We start from the raw sequence: 15,603 nt of genomic DNA on the forward strand, positions 1-15,603 counted from the left end.
CCATGATTATGAATTGTTAATTTTCAACAACTCTGTAACTGGACGACATACATTAATCTGGGAGTGACTCGAACCGGGGACCTTATGATTGAAAGGCACCGGCGTTAACCACTGAGCTAACACTCCACATGTACCTGCTATCTACCAACATATTAATACCAAGTATAAATAAATTCTGACATTCGGTTGGGGAGTTATTAGCATTTGAATATTTTGACGTTTGACCCCATTACCTGATTGTTATTCATGAAATGAGCATCAAAATCAATAGGGTTCTACTTAATATGGCCCATCTATGTACCAAGTTTGACTTCAATCCAACTTGCCATTCTTGAGTTTTCATGTTAATGAGCCAAGGGCGTCACTTACACAAACACGCACACGCACCCAATAGCACCTCTCACACACTCACACGTTTTGACCCCTCCCTTAGTCATGGACTTCCGTGGGGTACCCCGGCATTGGTCGTTTGACCAATAAAAGTCAATATTAAAAAATCTACAAAACTAAGGTAATCAGTATTGCTCTATATATATATATGCAATTAGTTGCTCATAATACGGTATTTGTTTTGTTTATATTACGGATTTATACATAACGCTAACCCCTAACACCCTAACCTCCTGATAACCAACTACAATCTCATAACCCTAACTCTAGACGATTAGGCCGTAGGTCAACTTAGATATTAGATAAGACACTAGTTTCTACTCGCTAGAATTGCAACTGACACTGAACTTTTTATGTTCCGTGTTCTCATGTGTATTCACTGTTTTTTTTTTTTGGGAGAAGGGGGTGTTCACTATTTTCGTATTAAGTCTGCTCAATTCGAGTAGTGAAATGGGATTGCTTTGAAGGTGGTCATTATTGAACTTTCAAGCACATTTTAGGCAATGCTTACAAAGCTGTCTACATGCATGTGGTCATATAGTTTGTAATGTATCAAGGAAAGTCTGGAAATGAGAGAGATGCGTTTTGCTTGCAGCCCTGGCAGTTTTTTGTTTTCATGCCAAGGGGAATAACAACAAATTACTTTACATTATGGACTATAATGTTGACATAAAGGTGTGATTAACGACGGTATTATATGATACCTATCTCATCATGTTGGAACTCAATTTTCAATTACAGGTAGACATACTTACTTCTTAAATTACATAACTAAAATTCAATAAAACTTAAACAAATTCATGATAGCGATTAAAAAGCACTTACTTCCAGTGCACTCTAAAAAACGTGTTTAGGAATTGGACATTTTCCGTGATTATAAACATGTCCTAAACCTAAACACTCCGTAAACCGTGTTTAATATGATTACACTTAGTGTATGATTCCTAAACACTTCAGTGTAAAAACACTTTTTAATAGAGAGCCTGATCATCCTAATTAGCATATCGATGCGGATTGGTTATTACCATCACGTGCCTAGAATCGTTCGTTCGTTCACCAAGGCCTAAAGCGTCACAATCACGATCGTTCGGAAAGAATTTTCTAAACAGTTTTCAAGGATGACAAGGATGTATCCCATCGACGTTGATGAACAGAATTTCCGTAAAAGGCTGACTGGGAAGGTGCATCCAGATGCCATCGACATTTTCATTGGTAAATAATGATTCTTCCTTAACATTGGCATTAGAAACAAATAATTCGAAGCAATCTCGACTTCGGTCCGAAGATCACATATAGCCTAGGCTAACTGTATGTTACAACTTACAGTGTTGAGCTGTGCTAGGCCCACGCACGAGTATAACGTGTTTCCTATGCACTATCACGTTAGGCTATCGCATTGGCTAGTGTCAGTGAACATCCTGACAATTCATCAAATTACTGGGCGAGTATAAATGACAAATGTGCTAGGCCCCTTCCAAGCACATACTTGGTGTCTACTTGTAGACCTTCATCTAATGCCCATATAAGGGCACATTGGAGTATCATCATGAACATGAACATATTTATTGTTAAGTTGAACTACAATTCAATCCCACATGCACAGATGCACAACTGAGACCTTTCTTTTAAAATGAACTGAAAACCTGACATTTTTCATGCACAGGCCAAATTTTCCATGCAAAGATCCAACATAACACCCTGTACATGTGCATCTGTGCACGTCAAACCCATCGATATCGAAGACATTAATTTGATGTATTTGAATGGTTCATATACTGTAGGCAATCGAAAAGAATTCGCTGTCTGTCATTCTGTTCCAATTTCTTATACTGGCAATAACAGCAATTTTTGACATCTTTTTTCAATTCATAACATTTCCACAAAATTACTTTTGTTAATGTTACCTGAATTTTCACTTGGCGAATGCAAACATCATTCTCATTGATCAGTGATCACCTACAAAAAAGTGTTTTGATCCCATTTCTCCATTTCTATGCATTTTATGTGACAAGGTTGCCCAGTATACAACCCCCCAAACAAACAAATCCATTTAAAAGATGATTCTCTACAGTTTGATGCCCATAGTTTCTGAATTGACAGAACAATATTGGGTATATACATCTTGAAGTGTTCCTTCCAGCTTAAAACCCTTTACCTTTTTTGCATGCAAATTGGACATGATTTTTCTGACCATTTTCACAAATTGGTAACTCCCAGACCCACCCCCCCCCCAGCCTTGAAAGTGGTCTCATTTGAAAGAGGAAAGTATAAGCTTTCATTTGATACTAAATTTAGGGGGGGGGTACAGTAGGCTGTAGTGGATGAAATTTCTGAAAAGTGTCCCCTTTTCCCTTGTGACCTAAAAATTTGACCTTTTGACCTCCAATTTGACCCCGGCATTCCCAAAATTATAATAGAGCCCCAAAGAAAGGGAACAGGTCCCAATTTTCTCAGGAACTCCTCCTGTCCTGTTCTTGCCATTGGCAAAGTGTCAGGAGCATCCCCCCTCTCATTTGTGAGAAAAGGGGAAAATTTGGTGAAAATTAGGTCAATTTCAAGTCAAATGAGGTAAAACAAGGGCGATCGGAAACGTCTCGGTAGCTGCAGGCAGATTCAGTGATTTGACCTTCAATGACCTCTGATGACCATGGAATGACCGTCAGCATTTTTGCCACGTTATGTTTAGTACATGTACAAAGTTTCATTTAGATACAACATTGCTGAGTTATTTGACCATGGAACTACTACTAATTTTGGTAATTCTAGGGTCTTTTGCCTAAAACTAGTTAAATTTACCAAAAATAGACCATTTTCCAGATATTTTAGACCATATCCTTACTTGGAGACCCATCCAAATTTATTTTGAGTATTTTTGATAAATCTTCGGAATTTCCTACCGAAAATTTCCATATTTCTTCAAATTTTCGGGGTCAGACTATAACTCAAATCAACTATTAAAAATCTATTTTGTGATCGGTGACCATTCATCCTATGAATCTGTGCTAAATTGACTCGAAACAACACGAAAGTTGGGGAAGCTACCATTTAGCGTTTTCTGGGGTTTTATTTTTGCAAATCTAGCGTTTTTTCTTCAACTGTCGCTGGTAACGCTGGTCAATGGTATTTCCGGTCGCCGTCAACATTTGTAAACAAACAAATACAAACATCAACAGCAAGAGAAATTGCCGATTTTTTCAGGTAATTTCTTCATTCCAGTAAGTAACACCCTCCCTGAAGGTATTCTAGCACTGTTTCGAGCTCTAAATATCAAAATGCCTAGCCAAATCGGAGCCATAATCGAGGTGGGTCGAATCTTGTTTTTTGTCCTTCCAGCCTAACTCTAGCATGTACAAAGTCTATAGAGGGGTCGAAGCCTAAGCTACATATAAGCCTAGCCGTAGTTCCATACGATCAAAGACTCATTTTGATTGGGAAAATTAGGGATTTTGGTGGTATAAAATGGGATAAACTGTATGCATGTGGTGAGGTTGGCTTCTTAGGACCCTCTACTATCACCAACTTGGGTGTCAAGTGCAATAATTAGAATAGATTCTATATGACATTACAACTTACGAGTGTGTTCAGTGTAAGTTGGTTATGCGGTAATGTCAGAATAAGCCAGTGACAGACAGAAACAAAATGATTTGTAGAAAAGATTACTGTAGCTTTATTGAGAAAATTAAACACACAAGAAACAGATGAAAAACGGGAAATTACGTTCATATTTTTCTCAAGTTGAATTTGGGGATCCGCGTACTGATTTCGGAACCGGGTACTGTCATCGTCGGGCAGGTAACCGTTGCAAACACTGCCTAGGTCACAATTTAGAAAAATTGTCACAATATCAGGTGCAATTGCAGAAAACTCTGCCCCTCCACTGCAACTCTTCACGTCTATACACGCCTATAGGCAGAGTAGCAGTCACCACCCCACCTCCACTAGAAAAGTGTAGGCGGAGACTTCGCCGCCACGCCTCCATCAAGAGAGACGAATCCCAGTCCGTAACTGCAACTCCATCTCTGCCCTTCTACCACAGAATGACAAACTCCATGTTAAATAATCGGGTAGTTAATACGGAACACGTGTGTATTGTTATTTTTCAAAACAGTGAAAAGTGAATATTTATCTCCTACCAACCTGCCTTCGCCTCCATCAGGTTTACAGGGGGTCACTCGGTGATCAAGCAGGGTATTCTGCAATTACTACCAAAATCGAATGCAATGCTTAGTAGTAGTAAGTTGAGTCTTTGGGGGGTATATAATTTTATCGTTTTTGACTGAATATCATATACTGTACGTACTGTACGTCATATATTAAAATGATGAAACACAATTTTTCTCAACGAGTAGGGGTGCACCGTACAGGAAGTTTGATTCGGGCCAGAACTGGACTTTATATGCAATACATCAGTGTACTGTACCATTAAGCTAGATGTGAATGCAATAGAGTGATAGGCAATGACCCAGGAGCTACAGTATGATAATGAACTGAAGCAGTAGCAGAGTGGAATCAAGGAAGCTGAATGAAGAATTTTTGTTTGAGTGGTGGACAAATCATCAGTCGACTAATAATATGATTGACTGCCGTGTACTCAGTAAATGCATCCTGGGTCAATATGGACCCAAATAATCATTGAATATAAAAAACAATAGTACTCAGCCATCTTACATGCTACAACATTCATTTAGGTATTGAAATTAAATTAGCTAAGACCATGCGTTTGTGTAGAAAACAAATATAAAGGGGGGTTACTGTGATTTTTATTTAGTGGGTGGGGCTCAAATGTCAAAGGTCAATCTGAAAATGACGTAATTTGGCTAAAAATTGCTGCTTGCATCAAAAAAATCGTGACAGAAAATAAAAGTTGAACAGACCCCCCCCCCCCCCCATTATATTTGGATAAAATGCTAACATGTTTTGAACATATTCTGAGCATTTCAGCAATATATCTATAGAGGGTTCTGAGAAAAATGCAAATGTCCTCAAAATTGCACAGGGCACATTTTCTGTGACGTTGTGGTCCGATCACACTGATGTCACACGGTATGCTTCGAAAACAGCTTCACGTAAACAATGCATCGGTTGAAGAACTTCCAGCATTTGGAAGTAGTGGTACATCTTGTACCGTTTCAGCTAGAGCCTTTAATTCCGGTATATTCATGGAAAGATATCGTTAAGTAGATTTTATCGACGCATCGCTACTCGGTATCCCCTCCGAAGCCACGTGGTGAGCGGACAGTAGAACCGTTCAGACTTCAGTTGCAGGCTATAAATACAGGGCTGGCATTATTGCGTAATGAGGATCGCATTTTACTGCGACTCACAACTTCAGAAGTCGGGATTGTGAGTAGGGCTGTTGAATAATGAATGACTCTGATGGAATAATTTTACATATTTTGGAGATCGGGTATCATGAAATTATGGAAATTGAAGCGTGATGTGAATCTCCCACTCAGTTTTTCTGTATTTTGAAAAGTTCAAGGTGAAGTTATGAACAATAATTTAACGCTTCCACTGGATGGTCAATTCTCAAACTGGGCGGCCAACTTTGAAACTGGGCAGGGAATGTGAAAATGAAATTCAAACCGGGCGCCAGGGCCAGAATACTGCCAAGTTAGTGAGCCTCATGAAATTTTTGAGGAGCGCAGTTCAGTTTGCTCTCCTGCAGAAATTAGGGAGTGTTGTTGAGGAGCACAATGAACTGCTCTCCCAGAGCCGTTTTAAGGAGCGCGTAGGAGCGTGATTGCACTGGTATTGAACATCATGGCAGGATGGAAGAAATGTTAATGTGATAATTATTGTGTTTTTGTCCAAAGGGAGCCAAGATGACAGTCTCGCAGAGATGAAGCAGAATTTGGTGGAGGAGATGGGGAAGAGAACCCGGAAAAGGCAAGACTGGCGTACCTGCAAAGGAAAACTTTTGACCTGGGAAGAAGGGAAGAGAATGGGGCACTGGCCTTTGAGACCTACCCCTTTCTGCTGGAAGAGTACTTTGTAAGTCACAAAGTTAATTCTGTAACAGTACACACGATCGCAGAAAAACAATCGGAACTATTTTGTTTTGAAGATGTTCATGAAATCATCAGTCCCAGTTGTTCATTATTTAATGTCATCCAAACTTTTGTGGTAAACTTTCTTTAATGAGAAAACTGGCTAGGTGGAAATCAGCCTCATTCATACTCTACTAGAGACATTGGCTCATCACTTGCAGTCGTGTTGAAATTGTTAAGTGAAGCAACAAGATCATCCGCAACTGGAAAAAAAGGCCGCTGATGGCGCTAATTATCCCGAAATTGGTTACAAAATGAGCCGTAAACCCCTGACTATCCACCTACCTACCCAACTCAATGCCACATCAACACCCAGGTATACAAATAATTCTCTGTTGATTGATCCTCTCTCCATTCCAAAATCTGTATAAATTAGTGAAAAGTTCATGTCACCATTGTTAAAGGTGGTAATTTAGGTTTATAACTTTATACTGTGGCATACTGTACACACCAAGCCATGCAACAAATGACTGAAGTATGACTTCTTTCAACAATTACATTTTATGCATGAGGGACTGTGGTCCAGAATAGGAAAAAATCATGATCGTAGAAGGAAGCAATAATCCCGGACTAATATCATGAACGGGAAAGGCTTATCTCACATGTGCTCATTGGTGGAGATGAATAACAAATCGCTGGAGAATTTGCCCAATTTATTTTCTGTTTGTCTCATTCATACATGATCAGTGTTGTGCATGATATTCAGCAAAGTCAACAAAAGTGCCCTGCCAATCCATTTGTTGAGTTTATGAAGAATGACCCAGTGATGGTGTGACAGACCTGGGCCAAGACATAATGCATTGCAATTGTGAAATTTGTTTCTTCCCAAATTCAGGAAAGATGAGTTTGTCAATGTACTTCAACAGAAGCATCGATCCCGAATACCAGGATTAGCATCTCTGGCACAGTTATGATCGTTCAAATTATGTTGTTTCCACAGATCATTTAAGAGTTCAACCTCCAAAGACCAGATATGGACCTGGGGCAGTACGAACAGAACTGGAACTCTTTGAAAGAAGGGCTCATGAGATGTGCTGAACAGGACGAACATGTTGTACGTATCTTTTTTTCAGTAGCGTGTTTAGAAAAGTGGGTAAAGGCTTAGAATGTCACTCACAACTGTTGAGTGAGTGAGTTGTGAGAATGTCACTCATAACTGTTTAGACTGAGTGGTTAGCTCAATCAGTAGAGCGTCCGCTTTCCACCCGAAAGGTCTGGGTTCAATTCCTGGCTGGGTCATACCAAAGACTTGAAAAATGGAACCTACTGCCTTGTGCTTGGTGCTCAGCATATAAATTAGGTCAAACAAGCCAGTGATCCGCAACTGGGAAACAGGCTGCGGACGTCGCTAATTAAAATGAGCCATGAAACTAACTAACTCACAACTGTTGAATTGACAATCCAGAGAACAAAATGGGATTGTAGAAACTAGAAAAATGCATTCCTGTGTCGTTATACTCGGAACGCTGTGCGGAGAAGAGAAAGTGAGCAATTTCCAGTGTGTGCATCCAGGATAACACTAAGCTTCCGCATCCTACAACGGTTTTACATGGCTGCCTGAAACCGCTGATAACTTTGAACAATGTTAGTTAGAAAGTTCTTGATTGTGGAGGCTAGTTGTTACCACCAATTTGACCCCTTCATCTGCAAAGCTCAGGAATGCTCCTGTGACATTTTGAGGTTTACAGTGAGCTATGTTTGATTGTTGTCACTGCGTATACCTCAAAATTATATTCTCCTTTCCACAGATCACTGATGATACGGACCTCCTGATCTATCTGGCTGCCAAGGTTGCTGTCGGCAAGGGGATCAAGAAACTGCATGCTGCAATCTCTGTGGCTGATGTGAGTAAATTCGATACTTGGGGGCCTATAATTATTGGGGTCCTACTTTATGAGGAAAGGGACAAAATTATCATTGAACTCTCAACGTAGAGTATAGTCATTTTACTACACTGTATAATACCACAACACATAAATAACTGTGTGTTAGTGCCTACACACCGTGTGGTGCACAATCTTCTTGTGATGAAAACTTGTGGTTATTGGTTTGCTGTTTCCGCGAGCGAACGGTGAGCTGGTGACAACTCGTCATTCGGTGCTGTTGTCATGTGGTGTTGTCGTCATGTGGTGATGTGTCATGCAGTGCTGTTGTCATAATAAAATAACAGGGGGTTAGGGGGTACGCCATCTAACGTACCGTACCGATTGGACCGGCGAGCGTGTTTATATTTTATAAGGGATTACCCATGATCTTTTTGGATCGTTAGGAAAATCCGAGCATTTTATAGTTTGTGGGTAATGGCTTTACTGCCGTTTAAACAATACAACACCACATGACAACAGCACCGCATGACGAGTTGTACCAGCTCACCGTTCACTCGCGGAAACGGCAAACCAATAACCAATAACCACAAGTTTTCATGACATAACGTCGCGGAAACGGCAAACCAATAACCACAAGTTTTCATGACATAACGTTGCCGTTTTCGCGTTCCATACATATGATGTTTGTGACCCTTGAGATATACATAGCTGGTAGCTACAATGTTATTGTACATGGCGATGCAACTGTTACGACATCGCTATGACTCACTATGAGTTTCCTGCCCACTGCTTGAACCTATTGCTTTCCGTTGCAGAGAGCACTAAATGGAAGGACTCTACTGAGGCCCGGAGGAGGGTGCGATAATTATCACTAGCGTATCCCTCCAAGTCACTGATGTTTTCTGCATATATTTTTATTGGGCACTTGGGCCATGGGGGTGTTTGAACACCCAAAACGCCCCCTTTGGCTACGCGCCTGGTATATATATATATATATATATATATATATAGATATATATATATATATAGATATAGATATAGGTAAAATGGCGGTCCGGGAGCAGGAGGGGATTGGTCACGCCCCTGCCCTGATTATATGAGCACTAGTCTTAGAAGAGCAGGCGAGTTGTCGCCGGTGTTCATCCAAGACCAACGCGGTCAGGGATCCTCGTATGAGTCCAAGTGGTTTCCTGAACCTCAGTCACTAAACTAAAACTAAAATAATATAGATTTCTAGGTTACTGGCCAGCATTCGCCACTATATTCACCACTGTTCCCAGTAAAAATTCCACCCCTTCACAAGATCTTGATCATTTTTCATATTTTTGTCTCCAGGTGACATTTATCCAGAAGAGCTCCGCCAAAGAGGCTCCACGTTTGGTGCTCATCCGTCATGAGTCATCAGAATACAGGAATGGCTTCCTACTCTTCAACAGCCTTACTATTGAACTGCATAAAGACAATCTAATGGAGCTTGTGTTGCTCCTTATTCAGTGCTACTACGCGTGGGACCTGACGTGTCCCATTCAATACCAAATACTGGGGTTCCTTCAGTTATATCTATTGAAGGACAGTGATTCAGATTTCAAGAAGTCTGCAAACTTTCTGAGATTTCATAAAAAAATATGATGACATAACTAATTAGGATTTGTACCATTACCATACCCCCTTGTGTTTACTTGCTTACTACCCCATGCCCAAAAAGAGGGTTTGCTAAGTTTGGCAGATGAACAACGACCTAATGGTGGTGCTCTACCACAAGAATTTTCCTCCATTGCTACTGGCTGCTACTTTCCTCGGATACTGCTAGAGACAAACAGTTGTTACCTGTCATCTTTGTCTCTCTGTCTCTCTCTCATTGGCTGTTAAACAGGGGCATACCCATAGGTTGATTTTGGGGGGTTGCACCCCCCCCATGACTTAGGGTTGAATTCTAAAAAACGCATTGAGAGGCCTTCAAAATACATTTTTTTTTCTGCCATGGGGGATGCCAGTGCTGTGAACCATCTCGGCTTTGGAAGTCGGAACCCCTAGTCTATTTTTGTATGCGCTCCCCCTTCCTTTTGATAAGAGGGGGGGTGAACAGTCGAAGAAACAAAACCACCATTATGACGATTTGTTACTGGAGCATGAGCACTTCAACAAGAATATACTAGTGCTTTGGGAGGGGAGGTCTGAGAGGATGGGGGTATGTTGTGCCCATCCATGCTTTACATTTTTATTGGGGGGGGGGTATACATATGTATAACACACATCTTCATGTTTCCTGACTAACATGTTTGAGCGCCCTCTCCAAGTGTTGAGAGGAACCCAAATAGATGTAAAGTGGAAAAATATTGAGAGCATTCTTTTGTGTACTTTATTCAAATCAATTGGCTGCTTATTGTCAATATGCAGTATTGTCACCTGTTGGGCACAGTAGGAGCTGTAGTCAACGGCGTCTGGAAATGTCTCTGGCATTCCAAAAGAAACAAATGCAGTGGAGGAGCAGTGGCTATAGTTGTGAATGAGGAAGTGGGTTATTTTCGGAGGAACATGGTAGCCTGGCGAGGAGGCTGTACTGCTTCTGATGACAGGTGAAGTCATGTGAAGCTTGCAGACATTACTGTCGTCTGCACTGCAATCAGGAGTGCGTTTCAGTGAACTGAGCTTCATGCAGAAAGGCACGGTGAATTGAGGTGTTTAATATCTAAACACTATTCCTCAATCTAAACATTTACAGATCTAAACATGTTTAGTCTATAAACAGAAAAATGTCTTATGTCTAAACATTTGAAGTGTTTAGGAATTAAATGCGTTTATAAAGTGGGGTCAGAAAAGTGTTTAGAAAAGTGTTTAGAACCTAAACACGTTTTTTAGAGTGTGACAAAGGTTATACAAATCTGTCAACTCACAGATCTGAAAAAAAAACTTAAGTAAATAATAAAGGTATAACCAGCAGAAATTATCAACAAGAAGATATCACAAATATGTATGTTTTTATGTGTGTTTGTTTCTATGTAAATGAAAAATGGTGCCACCCTAATAACGCGATGATCATCAAACGCCACTCTCGTTCAACCAACATTGACATTTTATATGTCAGTTTACGACCCTATCATCTGCCACGGGAGTTTCACATGTTATTGTTCACACCATATATGTGCCCAATCGCAACGTATAAAAACCGGCTGCATTGGAACTTTCTGATATCATTCATGAATATGAGGCCTCTGCCCCGGATGCTCTGACAATCATCAATGGAGACTTTAATTATCGTATAGCTTCAAGAAGAGCAGTGTGTATTACTACCAACATGTGAAGTGTGCAACCAGGAATACTGCAACCCTTGACTCACTTTACTCCAATGTTAAGGACGCATACCTCTCTATTCAGCTACCCAAACTTGGAAAAGCCGATCCTTTTTAACAAAAAGTCGCCCAGGAAAGAACCTGGGCACGAAAACCAAACTACCGAACGACAGATCCGCTCTAAACCCCAGTCCCTTTGCGTCGGGACTGTGACTGTGTGATCATTGTCGGGTGTGCATCACCATTCCCCTCGAAAGGGAACAGATACTACACATGATCTTAGCCAAAAGGCCGAGAAGCGATCATAACTTAGTTAACCTGGTGCCAAAGTATTGACCTATTGTACAAAGTCAAAAGCCCTCTATTATTGCAGTTCAGCAATGGAATGCTAATTCATTAGACCATCTACGAGCGGAAGTCGATAGTACGGATTGGGAAATGTTTGCTGAAGCTTGCAGTCGGTGACCAGTGGATGAACTAACAGAAACTGTTAGCCATTATATCAACTCTTCGGTCGAGTCAACCATCCCTACACAGCAGATTAAAATATACCCCAACAATAAACCCTGGATCTTAAAAAGGTTCAAAGATATTATCAACAAGAACAAAGGAACTTTTGGAGAAAAGAGATCGGGAGGGACTAAAACAAGTGCAGTTTGAACTTAAACGTGTGATCAAGGGAGAAGGCCGCTTATCGGGGGGAAAAAATGAAGGGCATTTTACGAACAATAATATGAAGCGTGTTTGGGAGGGTTTGCGTTTGACGAGTGGGTATACACTAATAAATCTAACTCTTGCCAATTACCTGCATGCCGCTACTGTTGATTATGCAAATGAATTGAATTATTTTTATAACCGTTTTGACAATAATGATTCTTCAACAGATCTTGACAACTTAGGTGTATTGCTTGCCGATTCTGATTGCGATTTAGTGGTAACGGAGGATGAGGTACGTCGTCAATCAGGCGCGTAGCCAAGGGGGGGGGGGGCGAAGGGGGCAGCCGCCCCCCCCCCTTGAGCATATATATATTTTTTTTAATGTTTTTATTATATCGCTAGTATTCTCAAAAGAGAAAATGCTAAGATGCAACTTACAAGGCCTGGGAAGTGCCATTTCCAGCGATCTGGGAGGCATTTTCAGCCAAAATTTTCTTGTACGCTTCGCGTCAACCATGGTGGCGCTACGCTTAGATAGTCTGCAATGCCGAATCTACAGTTTCGCCCCTCCCTTGGCAAATACCTGGCTACGCGCCTGTCGTCAAATTTCTAGGTTACACTCATCAAAAGCTGTCGGTCCAGATCATATATCATCACAGGATTTAAAACATTGTGCAATAGAACTGGCCGATATATTTACTCTCATTCATTATCGATCTTTTAAACTTGGTTACATTCCTTACACCTATGCCGAAGAAATCAGCAGAAATATCATGCATGAATGACTTGCGCCCGTTAGCACTTACGGCTGTTCCAATGAAATTATGTGAACGTTTATTTGTAAAGCATTTTAACTCGTTTCTAGCTCCATTTCTAGACCCACTACAGTTTGCATATCAATCTAGTCGTATACCTGTGAAGATGCCATCCTTTTAATTCTCCACAAGTTATACTCTCACTTAGAACACTCTAACACTTCTTCTGCGCGTGTCATGTTTTTCAATTTCTCCTCTGCCTAATACTATACAACCGCATAATTTAGTCACTAAGCCTCTTATAATGGACACTATTTCTAGATGATTTAATTAATTTGATCATGCAATATCTCACTAAGAGAACACAGTATGTTAAACTTAGTCCCACTTGTCGTTCAGATCAAATTATGTTTAATACAGGGGCCCCTCAAGGGACTGTCCGGTCCCCATTTCTCTTTACATTATATACTTCTGATTGCAGATCTCTGTCGGAGAGGTGCCCTCTCATCAAGTTTGCTGATGATACGGCCATGGCTGACCATATCCATGGTAGTGATGACAGGGAATACCTGCGCCAGCTTCAGTCATTCGTAGATTACTGTGACTATCAGGCGCGTAGCCAAGGGGGGGGAAGGGGGCCTGCCCCCCCCCCTTGAGCATATTTTTAATTTTTTTTTAAATGTTTTTATGATATCGCTAGTATTTTCAAAAGAAAAAATGCTAAGATGCAACTTACAAGGCCTGGGAAGTGCCATTTCCAGCGATCTGGGAGGCATTTTCAGCCAAAATTTTCTTGTACGCTTCGCGCCAACTGATGGTGGCGCTACGCTTAGGTAGTTTGCAATGCCGAATCTACAGTTTCGCCCTCCCTTGGCAAATTCCTGGCTACGCGCCTAGTGACTATTAAATAATTAAATGTCTCTAAGACAAAAGAAATGATTATTGATTTTAGACGTTATAATATTTTACAACAGCGAGTTATTATTAAAGGTAATGAAGTAGAACGTGTTTCATCATACACATATTTAGGAGTGGTGTTGAACACCGATACACATAGAGAACACAGTTACTACTGTAAATCTTAAAGTTTGGTACCACAGTTAAAACTGGATCGTTCTATTAATCGGTAGCATGTATTATTAGGATTACATAACTGAGCATATGTGTAATTCCAACAAATTCAATTGTTTGAGGTTTGTTGGAACTACAAAATGGACATACATAAGCATGTATTTATTGTATGTATGTGTGTATGTATATGTGCGTGTATGTATGTATGTATGTATATTAGATCCTCCTGCAAGCAGGAACTCGCGAAGAAGCCTCATTGGCTTATCAAAGCCGCAAGCTGACCGAAGTCAGTCTCTTAGATTCATATTTAACGTCCATGATTATGAATTGTTTAATTTTCAACAACTCTGTAACTGGACGACATACATTAATCTGGGAGTGACTCGAACCTGTGTTCGGGAGTGACTCGAATTGTTAATTCTAAATTTTCGGGGGGGGGGGGGGGGGGGGGGAGAAAACGACGGGAGATTTAATACTGTTAATTGAGTAATGAAACGCAATTCATGCATGTACTGCTTTTAGTGTTTCCTCAAACATCTACGTAATATCTCGGTTTCTTAATCCCGCGGCCTTTGAGGAAAAACCCCAGTTTATTACCGTCGTAACGGATCCAGGATATTAAGAAGGAAGGGTGGGAGAGAGAGAGAGAGGGGGGGGGGGAGGGGGCGAGGGGAGGTTGGCCCTGCGGTCGCTGAAGCCGATTATAAATGGGTGCATGCTGACACATATACATTACCGTATTGGTCTTTTAAGTGCTAATAAATTTCATTTTCATTTCATTTCATTTATTTGTTTCCACATTCAAAATTATAACATAATAATAGAAGAAAATGGATGTGACAAGTGGAGGAGGTCTGAGAAAGCCAATGCTCTTACGAAGCAGACCCCCCGTACAAAGACAATAAAAAAAGAAAAGAAAAAATAATGAACAATGCATGCAATAAAACAAAGGTTGCACACACACACAATTAAACCATGTAACTGTACTTACGTTACATAAGATAACATGATACAATTTAAAGAATTATCATATACGTAATGACAAAAAAAAGACAAAAATGAAAAACAAAAAACAAAGAAATATGTATTACCTTAGCCATCTTAAACTGTTCAGTAATTGGATAAAAGTAAATGCTTCCGATTTTTAGAAAAGATTGCAAGTGATGGGACATTTTTAACCGTGTTATCAAGATAATTCCAATTGATTGTGATAAGGAGGGTGGTACACCCCACGTGCACCTCCTATTTCCTACATGTTTGGACTGTATGACTCAACAAACAACCACCACTTCAGTACATATTCAATGTGGGAATTGCAATCAGACTTACAACGAGAAATACAATAAAAGGAAGCCTGGAGGAATCCTCATTGTTCGACAAGTTATAGGTAGTATAGACTTCTTTTTGAGAAAACCGCCAAATATGCAGTGAGAAAAGGTAACAACAGGCAACCTAATTCCCCGTGACAGTTTCGACCGGTCAGACACTTAAAGGAGCTAATTGGGAAATCAGGTTGTATTGTGTGATTCTACGATAGGGGATTACTTGATATAAAAGAAAGTCT

The 15,603-nt window shown here is 40.4% G+C and overlaps 1 protein-coding gene and 1 pseudogene across 3 annotated transcripts; one reads left to right on the forward strand and one right to left on the reverse strand.

The window, feature by feature from the left end:
- Positions 1-1,225: 1,225 nt before the first annotated feature.
- Positions 1,226-11,131, forward strand: LOC139976089 (uncharacterized). Of its 3 annotated transcripts, none has more exons than XM_071984525.1 (5): positions 1,226-1,602; positions 6,207-6,384; positions 7,381-7,494; positions 8,189-8,284; positions 9,602-11,131. In XM_071984525.1, the coding sequence occupies exons 3-5, from the start codon at positions 7,414-7,416 to the stop codon at positions 9,893-9,895; spliced, it is 471 nt and encodes a 156-aa protein (XP_071840626.1). In that variant the 5' UTR covers positions 1,226-1,602; positions 6,207-6,384; positions 7,381-7,413; the 3' UTR covers positions 9,896-11,131. The 3 variants fall into 3 exon arrangements, with proteins under 3 accessions (XP_071840626.1, XP_071840627.1, XP_071840628.1); XM_071984526.1 differs by lacking the exon at positions 1,226-1,602 and adding an exon at positions 3,451-3,588; XM_071984527.1 differs by lacking the exon at positions 1,226-1,602 and adding an exon at positions 3,534-3,692.
- A 651-nt stretch (positions 11,132-11,782) lies between these two features.
- Positions 11,783-11,859, reverse strand: LOC139976557 (U2 spliceosomal RNA; annotated as a pseudogene).
- Positions 11,860-15,603: the final 3,744 nt, after the last annotated feature.

The sequence above is a fragment of the Apostichopus japonicus genome, chromosome 11, assembly GCF_037975245.1.
Source record: "Apostichopus japonicus isolate 1M-3 chromosome 11, ASM3797524v1, whole genome shotgun sequence".
Classification (NCBI taxonomy): Eukaryota; Metazoa; Echinodermata; class Holothuroidea; order Aspidochirotida; family Stichopodidae; genus Apostichopus; species Apostichopus japonicus.

Excerpts from the sequence above, each read along its gene's own strand:
- LOC139976089 (XM_071984525.1), top strand. The coding sequence starts at position 7,414 with ATGGACCTGGGGCAGTACGAACAGAACTGGAACTCTTTGAAAGAAGGG. Across the intron at positions 7,495-8,188 it reads CTGAACAGGACGAACATGTT|ATCACTGATGATACGGACCT; the intron begins GTACGTATCTTT and ends TCCTTTCCACAG. Across the intron at positions 8,285-9,601 it reads CTGCAATCTCTGTGGCTGAT|GTGACATTTATCCAGAAGAG; the intron begins GTGAGTAAATTC and ends TTTTGTCTCCAG.